The 13,915-nt window shown below is 46.0% G+C and overlaps 1 protein-coding gene across 1 annotated transcript in view; it reads right to left on the bottom strand.

Moving 5' to 3' along the window:
* Window positions 1-13,205, bottom strand: part of LOC112253068 — a 51,246-nt gene extending 38,041 nt beyond the window's left edge. Inside the window, 1 exon segment of the mRNA XM_042323608.1 lies at window positions 10,843-13,205. Coding sequence (XP_042179542.1) covers window positions 10,843-12,811 — 1,969 coding nt within the window. The 5' untranslated portion in view covers window positions 12,812-13,205.
* Between the last annotated feature and the right edge of the window lie 710 nt (window positions 13,206-13,915).

Below are 13,915 nucleotides of genomic sequence, written 5' to 3'. Positions count from 1 at the left end.
AATTTCCGTTTATGTGATAAAACAACAAGTATAGTGTAGAAAATGATTGTACCATCTAAACCGCTGTGAAATATATCTTCTATAACATAAAATATTGTATTTTCAGCTGATGTACAAAACCGAGTAAAAGACAAAAAAAATAAACATAAGAACATGAAGTATAGAAATAGCGCACATAGAAACGATCTACCGATTCTTAGACTCACTTTCAATGAGAATGACAGATCTATAGTTGTTTGTGTTGTGCTCACCATCAGTTGAGACAGCATGCTCTTGAATACAGGGTGGGTGTCATGTGTTGGCTGATAAATGTACATACATTTGAATAAAATAGACATTTCAACTTTCAACTGGTAGCACAAAGATGGTTGGAGGTCTATGCATCAGAGAATGTTGAATGGGGAATTGAATGGGGAATATAAATTGTTATTGCATTTAAGTTGATGTTCATTGGTGGGTAGACCGGTGGCCATATTTGTGCAGTAGCTGGAAGTTAAAATGTCAATTCAATTTGTATGATGTACCCACTAAATTGCAGTGGTCTGAAGGGATTTCTCCATTCTATGAAATATATTTATAGGATTGAAATGACACCCACCCTGTATTCAAGATAATGCTGTATCTCAACCGATGGCGGGCACAACACAATTACCTCAGATGATGTATAATAGTCTAAGCTACAACACACGCGAAATTAATACAAAATCTGAGTTTACAAATGTTTTGATCATTTACCTTAGGTTAAAAAGGTTAAAAAGGTTAAAAAAGGTTAAAAAGGTTAAAAAAGATATACATTTCAAAACATTTGTTTCAAGAAATGATAAAATAGTTTGACAACCCTGTCTGTAAGCTTTACAATGTTGTGAAACTGAACCATTTATCTTTTTCCATTGACAAAGATATGGATGTCTGATGGTAGGGTGGGTATTACAAATGGGTCAACTTTTAGCACCTCTATCGCCTAAATGTTTTGTCCCTTTCTGACCACTTCGACCATGGGCCAAAATGTATGGAAAGGGGTGCGGTCAAAAAGTGATTGAAATCAGATGGAACGACCCACACACATGTGTTAACCCTTTTCTGACCCCCCTTCTACAGTGGTATTGGTGGTGGTAGTAAGAGCAATGAAGGGTTAATGAACTCTCAGCCAAAATCAATTAGTCAAAACCAGGTCAGAGAGAACGAGGGAGAGTAGAGAGCTGAGCTCCCGCTACCAGAATACACACAATGTAGAGTACACACTGCATGGGACAACAGAGAGGGGCTGAACGCACACACACACCCTCCCCCACCCCTTTACCCAAACACACGCACTCTGTAACAGTGCAAAAGATATTTGAGTCTAATTTAGGGTCAGAGCTGTTCTAAACCCAAACACAGTACTAACAGATTGTGTACATCTAGGGCTAGTAGTCTGAAGGAGTAAGTGTAAGCCATTTTACGGCTAAGGGGTCACAGACAAAATGCCCTACTACAGGACTTAACCCGCATTTCTAACGAGTCTGCCTTCAATTAGAAATCATTCCACAACAAACACAACCTTCTAGGAACACACACAAACACCACTTCAGTGGGAGAGAATGGAAAACCATTTATTGCCACTGCAATGTTAGAAATTGCATCTAGGCCTCACATTTCAATGACAAAGACAGATTGATTAGGACGTTTGTTTTAAATGACTCCATTCACCAAACCCGGTGTAAATCCACCACTGTGTCAGCCTAGAAGAAGACGTTCTGCATACTGTGGCTAACTGATGTTAACGTGCCTGTTTTCTGAGGGCTATAGAGAGAGAAAGAGAGCGAGAGCGAGAGAAAAGAGAGAGAGAGAGAGAGAGAGAGGAGAGAGAGGGGGGGGAAGGAGGAAGACGGCACAGCAGCAGGTGGACTCCAGATGTTGTCTCTCTGGGGGAAGGTGTCTGAGATCTGGAACTCTCTCCTTTCCTCCTCTGTATGTGACATTAGCCATATGTCTGGTTACAGAGACAGAGAGAACGAAAGAGAAAAAGAATGAGAGAGAGGACAGAGACAGAAAGAGAGAAGCAGAAAGAGAGAGAACACAAGAGAAGCACCCTTATACTGCCCTCCCGTACAGTGCCTACAAAGAAACACACACACACACACACACACACACACACACACACACACACACACACACACACACACAGCTGGGGCTTGGTTCTGTTCCAGCTGAAGGCAGAAAGCTCTCTGGGGAGATGTCAGCTCACAACACCATGGATGGAGTTACAGCAGAACACACAATTTACACACTTACACAGACACAGCTGGAAAAGCTAAATGAGGTGTAGCAGTGCTTGTTTATTAGTGCTGATGTTGTCTCACCAGAGCCATGATGAACGAGACTGACTCCTATCGCATGAGCTAACGTAGTCATGTGCCGCTGGTGTGTGTGCGGAATTGAATCAAGTGGTGTAAAGTACTTAAGTAAAAAATATTTAAAGTACTACTTAAGTCGTTTTTTGGAGCATCTGTACTTTATTATTTATATTTTTGACTACTTTTACTTTACTAAATTCCTAAAGAAAATATTGTACTTTTTACTTTTTACATTATCCCTCACTAAACACAAATGCATCGTTTGTAAATTGTGTGCACCTGGCTTTCCGTAAATTTAAAAAACAAGAACATGGTGCCATCTGCATTGCTTTATATAAGGAATTTGAAATTATTCATACTTTTAGTTCTGGTACTTAAGTATATTTTAGCAGTTACATTTACTTTTGATTCTTAAGTATATTTAGAACCAAATACTTTTAGACTTTTACTCAAGTATTATTTTACTTGGTGACTTTCACTTTTACAGGGAGTAACTTTCTATTAAGGTATTGTGGGTACTTTTTCCAGCACTGATTGAATCACACGTGAAATCCCTCTCGTAAGGTTTAGAAGTTGGATAAGACTTGACAGCGAGACATTCTAAATTCACAAAGCTATCACATCTAGGCACGTTATTGTCAGATAGATACCTCAAGGTATAAAAGCAACATAAAATACCAGATAGAATAGGAGAGAATAGGTACAGAGAGAGTAGGGACACATGTCGAGGTGAAGAGCAGGACTCCTAACCTTCCCTTACACCTACTACTGTACAGCCACACAGACAATGAGATTCCCCTTCCAAGATGGCCTCCCTCTGGTAAAACACAGCCTGCCAGATTAGTGAGAATTTCTCTCCTGCAAAGCTTCTATATTTCCATATATTCTCATCTGGAGAAAATAAGGTTAGTGCAGCCACTTCTGCTCAGTAATTTAATACCCATGAAGTTTTCATTTTCTCTAGATGAATTATTAAATGTGACCTGCTGCTTGGCAGAGAGGTAGAGAGTAAAAGAGAGGTAGAAGAGAGGGAGTGTGAAAGAGAGGGAGGAGGGATGAGGTCAGATACAGCTTCCAATTTATTGTTCCAATTCTTTCATTTCATTCCCCTTTAATTTTTGTACTCTAACTCTTTCTCTCTCCCCCTCAGTCTCTCTCTAGCTCACGCACACCGTCTGTCCCCAGATGTCCTCACACAGTCTCTGATAGCAAACCATACTGTATAATTCCGATAGATCATCTTCGTCAAAAAGTTATTTGAAATTACTATGGAATAAATTATGATATTACAAAATAGCTCAATTAAAAGGTTGACCGTCAGATTATAACATTAAACGCTATGTCTAGTTACAGCCTTTTCTATTGCATGTAGAATTAGGATTTCAGGGATTATAATCTCTTCATTCATTTCTATGGGATTACCCAACCATGGGGTGTACACAGTATTCTCCCCTCCCTCCCCATTTCCTCCTGTCCTCACCCTTTAAAGGGGCAATCTGCAGTTGCTACATACATTTTGGGACTTATAAATGAATGATATGTACCCACTGATTCTTGAAGGATTATGACTTAGAAATGTCTTAGTTCAACTGTCATGCCCCATCAGAACCAAAATATAAGATTGTTATATGTTCATAAACAAACATGGTTACAACTATTATTTTGATACCATGGATGGTCAGTCCTTGCATCCATAGCTCTTTCTATGAATTTGAGTGGTCACATTTCTCCAGCTTTTTACCGAAACAATGGCGGGGAGGGCGCTTTCATATAGTTTCAACTACTGATCGCCACATTAACAGATGGCATAAAGGGAATTTCAGCTTCTCTCTCTCTCTCTCTCTCTCTCTCACAACCACAGTCATGAATGTGCAGAGCTGAGTACAGAGAAGCAATAAAGGAACATTTTTCTCTCATTCTGATGTTTCTTGTGTTGCATTCATGTTCCTTATTTTTGCAGACAAATCGAAAGAGAGGGTGAGCGATAGAGAATGTTTGCACTTTGCAGATGTAATCGTGGTGCGAGGCAGAGCCACAGAAAGTAGATAGAGAGATTGTCTTTATATTACCAGTTGACCATTAGTGATGAGGACAATTTACAAAAAAACATCTGCTTGGGAGTACTCTACTTTCTCACCCTTTTGACCTTTCAATTACCCCTTTTTCCTCCTCATATACACTCATTTACTCAATAATATACATGTCTATCTCAAGAATGCATGCAGCTGTACTGTTTGAAGGACAAACTTCCCTGATGGATAAGTCTTTCACATTACACGGAAATGCTGTACTTGTAGGTTCCAAAAAGACACAACTCGACATGACTGTCTGAAGTTATTCACAACACGCACACAATATCTAGAACGTATTAATGTCACCATGTACCCAAGGCCATGTAAACAGTGCAAAGTCAGGCACTTGTCTATCATGGGAACTAAAGTTTACCCAATACACAACCTCTCCCGGGAGGACTCACTGAAAGGCATGATAAAGACCATCACTTTTGATCTCCAGCCAAGATTACACCTGGAGCTTTACCCTCAGACAGGGGGTGGGCCCTGCTGACAGCCTCATCTCATCACCAAGGCAACCCCATCCTTAACTGATGGTTGACTACGCCATTACAAAGCCCCTCCTCCATCACCATGCAGTACTAGCCTAATGCACACTGACTCAATGATTCTTAATCCTTCACTGGAACCACTGTGTGTGGATCTAAATACTGAACTCATTTCAAAATATAATCTACCATCTAGAGAATCAACTGCACCACAGATCATAATGCCCATCATACTATGGAAGAGCGTCTAGTTTGTCACGCGAATACTGACCTGGACTGGCATCACGCTGTGTGGAATCTGTGTGGAAGCACTCCCAGGGAGGAACTAAGGAAGAGGAGGTGCCACTCAGCCATATATGGGCATGATAAAGATGGGTGTCTGGAATGACCATATATGGACCTTTACACGATTGGACTTCCCATAGCACCAAATATTGGCAACTAAATCATTTAAGGGCATAATTAATGGGGAGGAAAAGTCTTGCTTCACTAAGGGTGATACTAATGAACTGATTGAGCCTATTGGCATATCACATCTAATCATTTATGTAGGCTTACTAATTATGGATTATGAAGATGGTTGAGCAGAATATGTCAAATTGTTGAGATATTCCCTATATCATGTTGTCAAATGTCAGAAATTATACTCAGACATACTCCATGCAACCAAAATAACTGTTGAACCTGATGATTTCTACAATGCAAAATTATATAATCTCCCACTCTCATAAAGGACACACGACAGTACTGCTCCTTGGTCATATTTCATGAGGTGACTAAAACCTCATAATTATTTACATTTTAGTCACTTAGCAGACACTCTTATCTAAAGCAACTTACAGTAGTGACTGTATTCATTTTCCTAGTTTTTTTTAATACTGGACTACTTCCGGCTTCGCGTTCCTAGGAAACTATGCAGTATTATTTTTTATTTTTTTTACATGTTATTGCTTACATTGGTACCCCAGTAAATCTTAGGTTTTATTACATACAGTTGGGAGGAACTACTGAATATAAGAAGAACGTCAACTCACTATCATTACGACCAGGAATATGACTTTCCCGAAGCGGATCCTGTGTTCTGCCGTCCACCCAGGACAATGGATCGGATCCCAGCCAGCTACCCAAAACAACAACGTCGTAAAATGGGCAAACGAAGTGGTCTTCAGGTCAGGCTCCAGAGATGGTCACATCGCGCACCACTCCCTAGCATACGACTCGCCAATGTCCAGTCTCTTGACAACAAGGTTGATGAAATCCGAGCAAGGGTAGCATTCCAGAGAGACATCAGAGACTGTAACGTTCTTTGCTTCACGGAAACATGGCTCACTCGAGGGACTCTATCGGAGTCGGTGCAGCCAGCTGGTTTCTTCACCATCGCGCCGACAGAAACGAGCATCTTTCTGGTAAGAAGAGGGGCGGTATGCCTTATGATTAACGAGACGTGGTGTGATCACAACAACATACAGGAACTCAAGTCCTTCTGTTCACCTGACTTAGAATTCCTCACAATCAAATGTCGACCGCATTATCTACCAAGGGAATTCTCTTCGATTATAATCACAGCCGTATATATTCCCCCCCAAGCAGACACATCGATGGCCCTGAACAAACTTTATTTGACTCTATGTAAACTGGAAACCACATATCCTGAGGCTGCATTCATTGTAGCTGGGGATTTTAACAAGGCTAATCTGAAAACAAGTCTCCCTAAATTCTATCAGCAAATCGATTGCGCAACCAGGGCTGGTAAACCCTGGATCATTGTTATTCTAACTTCCGCAATGCATATAAGGCCCTCCCCCGCCCCCCTTTCGGAAAAGCTGACCACATCTCCATTTTGTTGCTTCCAGCCTATAGACAGAGACTAAAACAAGAAGCTCCTGCGCTCAGGTCTGTTCAAAGCTGGTCTGACCAATCTGATTTCACACTTCAAGACTGCTTCGATCACGTGGATTGGGATATGTTCCGCATTGCCTCCAGCAACAACATTGACGAATACGCTGATTCGGTGAGTGACTTCATTAGAAAGTGCTTTGACGATGTTATACCCACAGCAACGATTAAAACATTCCCAAACCAGAGACCGTGGATTGATGGCAGCATTCGCGCGAATTTCGCGCGAAACACTGCTTTTAACCAGGGCAAGTTGACCGGAAACATGACCTAATACAAACAGTGGAGCTATTCCCTAAGCTAGGCAATCAAACAAGCTAAGCGTCAGTATAGAGACAAAGTAGAGTCGCAATTCAACAGCTCAGACACAAGAGGTATGTGGCAGGGTCTACAGTCAATCACGGATTACAAAAAAGAAAACCAGCCCTGTCACGGACCAGGATGTCTTTCTCCCAGACAGACTAAATCACTTTTTTGCCCGCTTTGAGGACAATACAGTGCCACTGACACGGCCCGCTACCAAAACCTGCGGACTCTCCTTCACTGAAGCCAACGTGAGTAAGACATTTAAACGTGTTAACCCTCGCAAGGCTGCAGGCCCAGACGGCATCCCCAGCCGCGTCCTCAGAGCATGCGCAGACCAGCTGGCTGTGTTTATGGACATATTCAATCAATCCTTATCCCAGTCTACTGTTCCCACATGCTTCAAGAGGGCCACCATTGTTCCTGTTCCCAAGAAAGCTAAGGTAACTGAGCTAAACGACTACCGCCCCGTAGCACTCACTTCCGTCATCATGAAGTGCTTTGAGAGACTAGTCAAGGACCATATCACCTCCACCCTACCTGACACCCTAGACCCACTCCAATTTGCTTACCACCCCAATAGGTCCACAGACGACGCAATCACAACCACACTGCACACTGCCCTAACCCATCTGGACAAGAGGAATACCTACGTGAGAATGCTGTTCATCGACTACAGCTCAGCATTTAACACCATAGTACCCTCCAAACCCATCATCAAGCTCGAGACCCTGGGACTCGACCCCGCCCTGTGCAACTGGGTACTGGACTTCCTGACGGGCCGCCCCCAGGTGGTGAAGGTAGGTAACAACATCTCCACCCCGCTGATCCTCAACACTGGGGCCCCACAAGGGTGCGTTCTGAGCCCTCTCCTGTACTCCCTGTTCACCCACGACTGCGTGGCCATGCACATCTCCAACTCAATCATCAAGTTTGTGGACGACACAACAGTGGTAGGCTTGATTACCAACAACGACGAGACGGCCTTACAGGGAGGTGGTGAGGGCCGTCGGAGTGTGGTGTCAGGAAAATAACCTCACACTCAACATCAACAAAACAAAGGAGATGATTGTGGACTTCAGGAAAAAGCAGAGGGAGCACCCCCCTATCCACATCGACGGGACAGTAGTGGAGAGGGTAGTAAGTTCCTCTGCGTACACATCACGGACAAACTGAATTGGTCCACCCACACAGACAGCGTTGTGAAGATGGCAGAGCAGCGAGGTTAGATTATTCGTTGGTTATTACTGCATTGTCGGAACTAGAAGCACAAGCATTTCGCTACGCTCGCATTAACATCCGCTAACCATGTGTATGTGACAAATAAAATTTGATTTGATTTGAACCCACAACCCTGACATTGCAAGAGCCATGCTCTACCAACTGAGCTACAGCATTAGCTCAAGCACCCTTTTTTCAAGAAAGTGCCATTAAATGCAAATGTCTCCACTCCAGTGAAACCTTTCCTCCGCTCCCTAAACGAGAAGGTAATCTTTCTGTGATTACGACCAAAACCCCCGTTGCCTAGCAACACACAATTAAGGAATATGCTTTCAGAGAGGCTTTGCAGGCCGTCCATTAACAGATGAAATTACCAAAGCAACAAATGTCAGCCTCATGCACATGAATTTGTTGTGCTGAGCGTGTTTAACTTGAGCTAGTGTCATGGCTGCAGATTTTTACAGCAAAGAAAGCTAGCTAAACAGAAGGGGTCCTTTTGACATAAACAGAAGAAGCACCATACTTTTTCCTGAGACTAGACAGCTTTCAATAATCCATTTGTTCCCAATCTGTAGTGGAGCTGTCAGAGCCCATGGCTCCAGAACTGGGGGAATCCATGGATGCCAGCCTAGTCCAGAGAGAACTGAGTGAATCTGTGGATTAGCAGTGTTGTAAAAGGAGGATCTACAGGATTAAACCCTCTCGCTTCTCATTACAGTCACTCAGTGAAAAGACACAATTGTTGATCGGGACATTCAGTTGATTTCAGCAGCACAGCTAGGACGCCAACCAACCGGTAGAAATAAAGCAGGCGCAGCTCACAGCAGCTATCTCTTCATATGCATTTTTAATCAAACAACTTTGATGATGAATCACACTTGTTGAAATCATAGCCTGTGCTGGAAATTTCGCACATCTTCCACATTTCTGTATCACCAACATTATTAGAGAGAGAGATACATTTAACAATGTAGTTCATTTGAATATTTTCCACATAATTCCTTATCATTCCCTACAGTGGTCACTGCTGCACCTGAACAGATCAAAGTGTACGCAACACAACACCCAACCTACTGCGCCAGGCTACTCCAATGCATCTCATTACCATGATGCAACAAGACCGTCATGTTTACTACAGTAGGGGCCGGGGGGAGAGGGGGTGCGTGGCCATTACGGGTCTCCTCTACATTGCAGAGAGATTTTTGCTGAAATAAAACTATAAGCAGGATGATGCTATAAGCTGAGACCACTCTTACACAACCCACCAGCCCACCAACCCACCAGCCCACCAGCCCACCAACCCACCAGCCCACCAACCCACCAACCCTGTAGATTATGGCAGATTTAACGAGTTTGCCCTTGCACTGTGTGGACAAGCTCCAAATGCCTTTCGGATGAGGTGAAGGGAAAAGAATACAGCTCCTAAGCAAAAACTCACACAGACAGACAGACACACACCACACATACACGCATAAACTCATGGCTCCAATTCTCCTACATTTAACAGTGACCATGAAATACTGCCCACCCAGATTGGTTGGACAAATACAGCTACTGACATGGAATGTTTATGCTTTAAAAGCAGCGTTGCTGCTGACAGCACACACCGTACCACATCACCCAGTCCTTACCCCACTCCCACACTCCACCTTGGTCATCAAAACCATTGCGTGTGACAAATACTAGCATGAAACAATACAGACGACGGCAAGAGTCGTAAAGTGTGCAAAGATGGCTGACAGTTGACACGCGAGAGTCTAAAACACATCACTCAGAAAAAGGAAGGTACTCTCAGAGCTTTTCAACAGGGACTCTGACATTTTAGGATCACAACAGCTGACTATAGATAACTAGGGCATGGGTTAAAGCCAGTCACACCCCCCCCCCCAAAAAAAAACACAGAATATGGATAAAACTAAAGCCATTCACATAAAATAGGGTAGCCTTTATATGAAACATCAAGTTGAGATGCTTATCCATTGTCAATGCAATACACAGGTTAGCAACAAGCTGAGCTGAATACAGCCAACAGACTAAAATGATGTGAAAGCAGCCAAGACATCAATTCATCTCAATCCACAGGAAAAGTATCTACGACACTTGAACGTTGAGTGGGAACCAGATCAATGGCCCTTTTCAGCTCTTGGTTTAAGAGCACTGCAAAACAGTATCCTGTATTTGATTCATGCCAAATAGGTGTCATAAAGTGAGCAGTGTCGTAGCCTCACATATTCAACTATTATTTGAGAAAGGGGTTATCCACATGTCAAGGATATCCTGACAAGAAAGGGTATAAAAGAATGAATCGTGTTGAAAAACCACAATACCTAATTGTTGTCTTAGCTACAATACAGAGTGAATGGTTATATAACCAAATCCCTCATTTCAAATAGAGAAAACGCAATAACTGCAACAAGAATGCACTGAAGAATGGCTCCTTTAGTAACCAATGAATGCACTACAGCCAAGAGACTAGGGGAGCGAAGGAAGAGGAGGGAATGCAGAAGGGATAAAAGTGTGCTTTACTTGTATCTGGTGATGCCATGGTGGAGACGATGACAGGTGGACCGGTACGGCGGCTAAGCTTCTGGTTGGCGGCCATAGCACTCTGGCTCTGCATGGTGGTACCCACGGGCATCATGGCGCCATCAGACGGGGTGCCCCCAGCCTTGCGCATCATCTGAGGGCTGAGGTGGGGGCTGTGCATGGGCGACATGGGTTGCAGGCTGCGGTCCCGCTTCATCAGCTCCATGGGCACTGTGTAGTTGGTGGAGTACGCCTTCGGGGCCTGCTGAGGTGGCGGCAGGGCAGGCATGGACACTGGCATCTGCTGATGTTGCATGGCTTGCATTGCAGCCCCTGACATCTGCTGGTGCTGGGGCATGGCAGCCATCATCTGCATGCCCGGATGCATAGGGACACCTGGGTGTTGGGAGTATGCAGACACGGGCCGGGACTGGACAGGGACCATGGCACCACTGTAGGGCCCCGGGGTACGAGGTCCTGGGTAGCCCTGGGTGGTTTCTAGGAGGTGCTGAGAGGGAGCGCTGTTGGGCCTCCTGGCAATGGCCTCAGCCATCGCGGGGGAGATGGTCTGCATGACACCAGGGGTCTGTGGTGGCATCAGCCGTGGATCCATGCCCATTGCCATGGCCTGCTGCTGCTGTTGGAGGTACATGTCAGAGCGGTGGCTGAAACTGTTGGAGCGGCCCCGCATGGGGGCCTGTTGCTGGGACGTGGGTGTAGGCTCCAAGGGCCTCTTGACACTGATGGCTACCCGCGACAGCACACGTGCCTGCCCTAAGTTGGGAGCCACAGAGCGCACGTCATTCTCTTCCATGACTGCCAGCATGCCGGTTGTGTCAAAGCCCTGCTGGATGAGTGAGGAGATGGTACTCTCCGAGAGACCCTCATTGCGAAGCAGAGCCAGGAACTCTGGGTCGGCGTTCCTCTTTGGGTCTGCAGGCGTCTGGGGGGCTGTGGGAGGTGGAAGGGGGAGGGCTACAGGGGCTGGTGGGGGAAGAAGAGGGGCAGGAGCGGCGAGAGGAGGGTTGGTGTTGTAGACCTGCATGTTGGTCTGTGGAGGCTGTTGTTGTACTCCGTAGGGCGAGGTGCAATCCTGCCTCATCATCATACCTCGCTGTTGCATGCTCCCATCCAGCCCCTGCGTGTTAGGATCCACCACCAGGCAGGTGGCTGCGGGTTGCTGCTGCCGATGGTCCAGGGGACGGCCGTTGATGTCGGTGTAGACCGGCTGTCCAGCTAGAGGGGGTGGCTCAGATGCGTACCGAGGCGAAGATGGTTGTTCCATCCCATAGTGAGCAGGAGAGCGCTGGCCATCTGGCATCATCTTGGCAGCGGCAGCTACAGCTGCAGGCTGACTGTAAACCTGGTTCATGCCATGGGCAGTTGGCGGAGGAGGGGGAGGAGGAAGAGGAGAAGCCGATGGAGGACCCGGAGGTCCGGGCCTCCCTCCCTGTCCCTGGTCCCATGGCAACCGTCCCACTGGGTTCATCCCATAGTGGGACGGGGATCTGTTGAGCGGGTGAGGCTGTGGCTGCTGCTCCACCCGGTAGAAGCCCCGGGGATCCTCCGGTGGTCGGGGAGCGATAGCAGGGTCATGGGGATAATATTCCTGGGAGACGACGGATCCTTGGTGACTATGAGCCATGGTTGGACGGTCGTAGTGGTTTAGCTCAGGGACTGAGCCCTTTCTCATTTCGCGGGGATCAGCAGCGTAGCCCTGCTGGCTGTACATAGAGTCCTGGTAGGAGTAGGGGTCTCGTTTCAGATCCAGGTCAGGAGGACGCACCCCAGGGGGTGGCTCGTAGTAACCTCCTCTGTCTCCCCTGTAAGACAACGAGTTGCTTCGGCCCGCAATCCTGCCTTGGTGGTCGTAAACGCTTTCTCCCCCGGACCACTGCCCCTCATTCCCCCCCAGGGTGTCCCAACTGTGGGAGCGACCGATATTCAACTGCTTGCTGGTGACGAGCATTGGAGAGAAAAAAACAGAAGACAGCTTTACAGAGGAAAAAAAACAAGCAGGAGTAGTTGGTGTTTTCTTTCAAGTGTTCAGTTACACTTTACATCAAGAGTGGAAATGAAGGAGGGAGGACGGAGGAGGAGGAGATGAAGCAGTGGGGTGTATCGTTTCACCTGATATCCAGCTGTAAGGCTTTTGGCTCCCCTGAGGTCCTTGCTATCAGGTGGCTCCCCCTTGACAGGCAATCCTTGAATAATTTATCTCTGGAAATATTATTGCTGGTGGTGAGAAGGGATAGAGGACACCACACACACACACACACACACACACACACACACACACAGTGCAAATGTTGCAAAGGCAGCAGCAGCTACTCCACTGAACCACAATGACAGGGTCCGTGCTTGGGCTGGCCACCAACTGTGTAGGCTACCCGACGCGGTGAGAGGAGGAAAAAACTGGAAAGGAGGGAATATTAGAGGGAGTGGGATGGGAGAGGGTCGTAGGCAGGGGCTTGTAATAATCCAGTAGGGTTTTATCCTTCCCCTACTCTGGGACACTTTAGTCGCTCTGGCGATTGCTATGAGGGATTACCGTCTATATAAAGCCTGATTAATTCCACTGCCCATCGTGACGTCACGTGAACCAGAAAACATATCTCTGATTATTCTGCCCATTTACGAGGGGGCACACCTTCATCCACATCTGTTGCCCGAGACACTTACCTTGGACTGATCACTTGATTGGGTCGTCAATGAGTTGCAGGGCCGGCTGGGTCTCGTTCATTGAGCAAGAGGAGATTCACGCCACACCGCTAGTATCCCTCAGGGAGGGGGAAGGCAGGCAGGCGGGTAATTGAAAAGAATACAGATCTCACTGCTGTCTCATGTGCTGTCAGGAAACATCAAATCCACTCTGATTGGACACTAATCTGTTGCCGGCGCCGACGCTGCCAGAGTGACCACGCAACTGCTGTGAAACTCGCCCAAAATGTCACTTACGCCTCTGTAGCCTCCTGTCCCCCCTCACTGAGAGGACCTGATAATTGTCACGAGAGGACCGGGACTCTGAGAAACAGAAACCATGGGTGGACATGGGAAACAGACTGTTAAAAAT

The sequence above is a fragment of the Oncorhynchus tshawytscha genome, linkage group LG06, assembly GCF_018296145.1.
Source record: "Oncorhynchus tshawytscha isolate Ot180627B linkage group LG06, Otsh_v2.0, whole genome shotgun sequence".
Classification (NCBI taxonomy): domain Eukaryota; kingdom Metazoa; phylum Chordata; class Actinopteri; order Salmoniformes; family Salmonidae; genus Oncorhynchus; species Oncorhynchus tshawytscha.
This window is presented reverse-complemented; position numbering and strand designations above follow the sequence as displayed.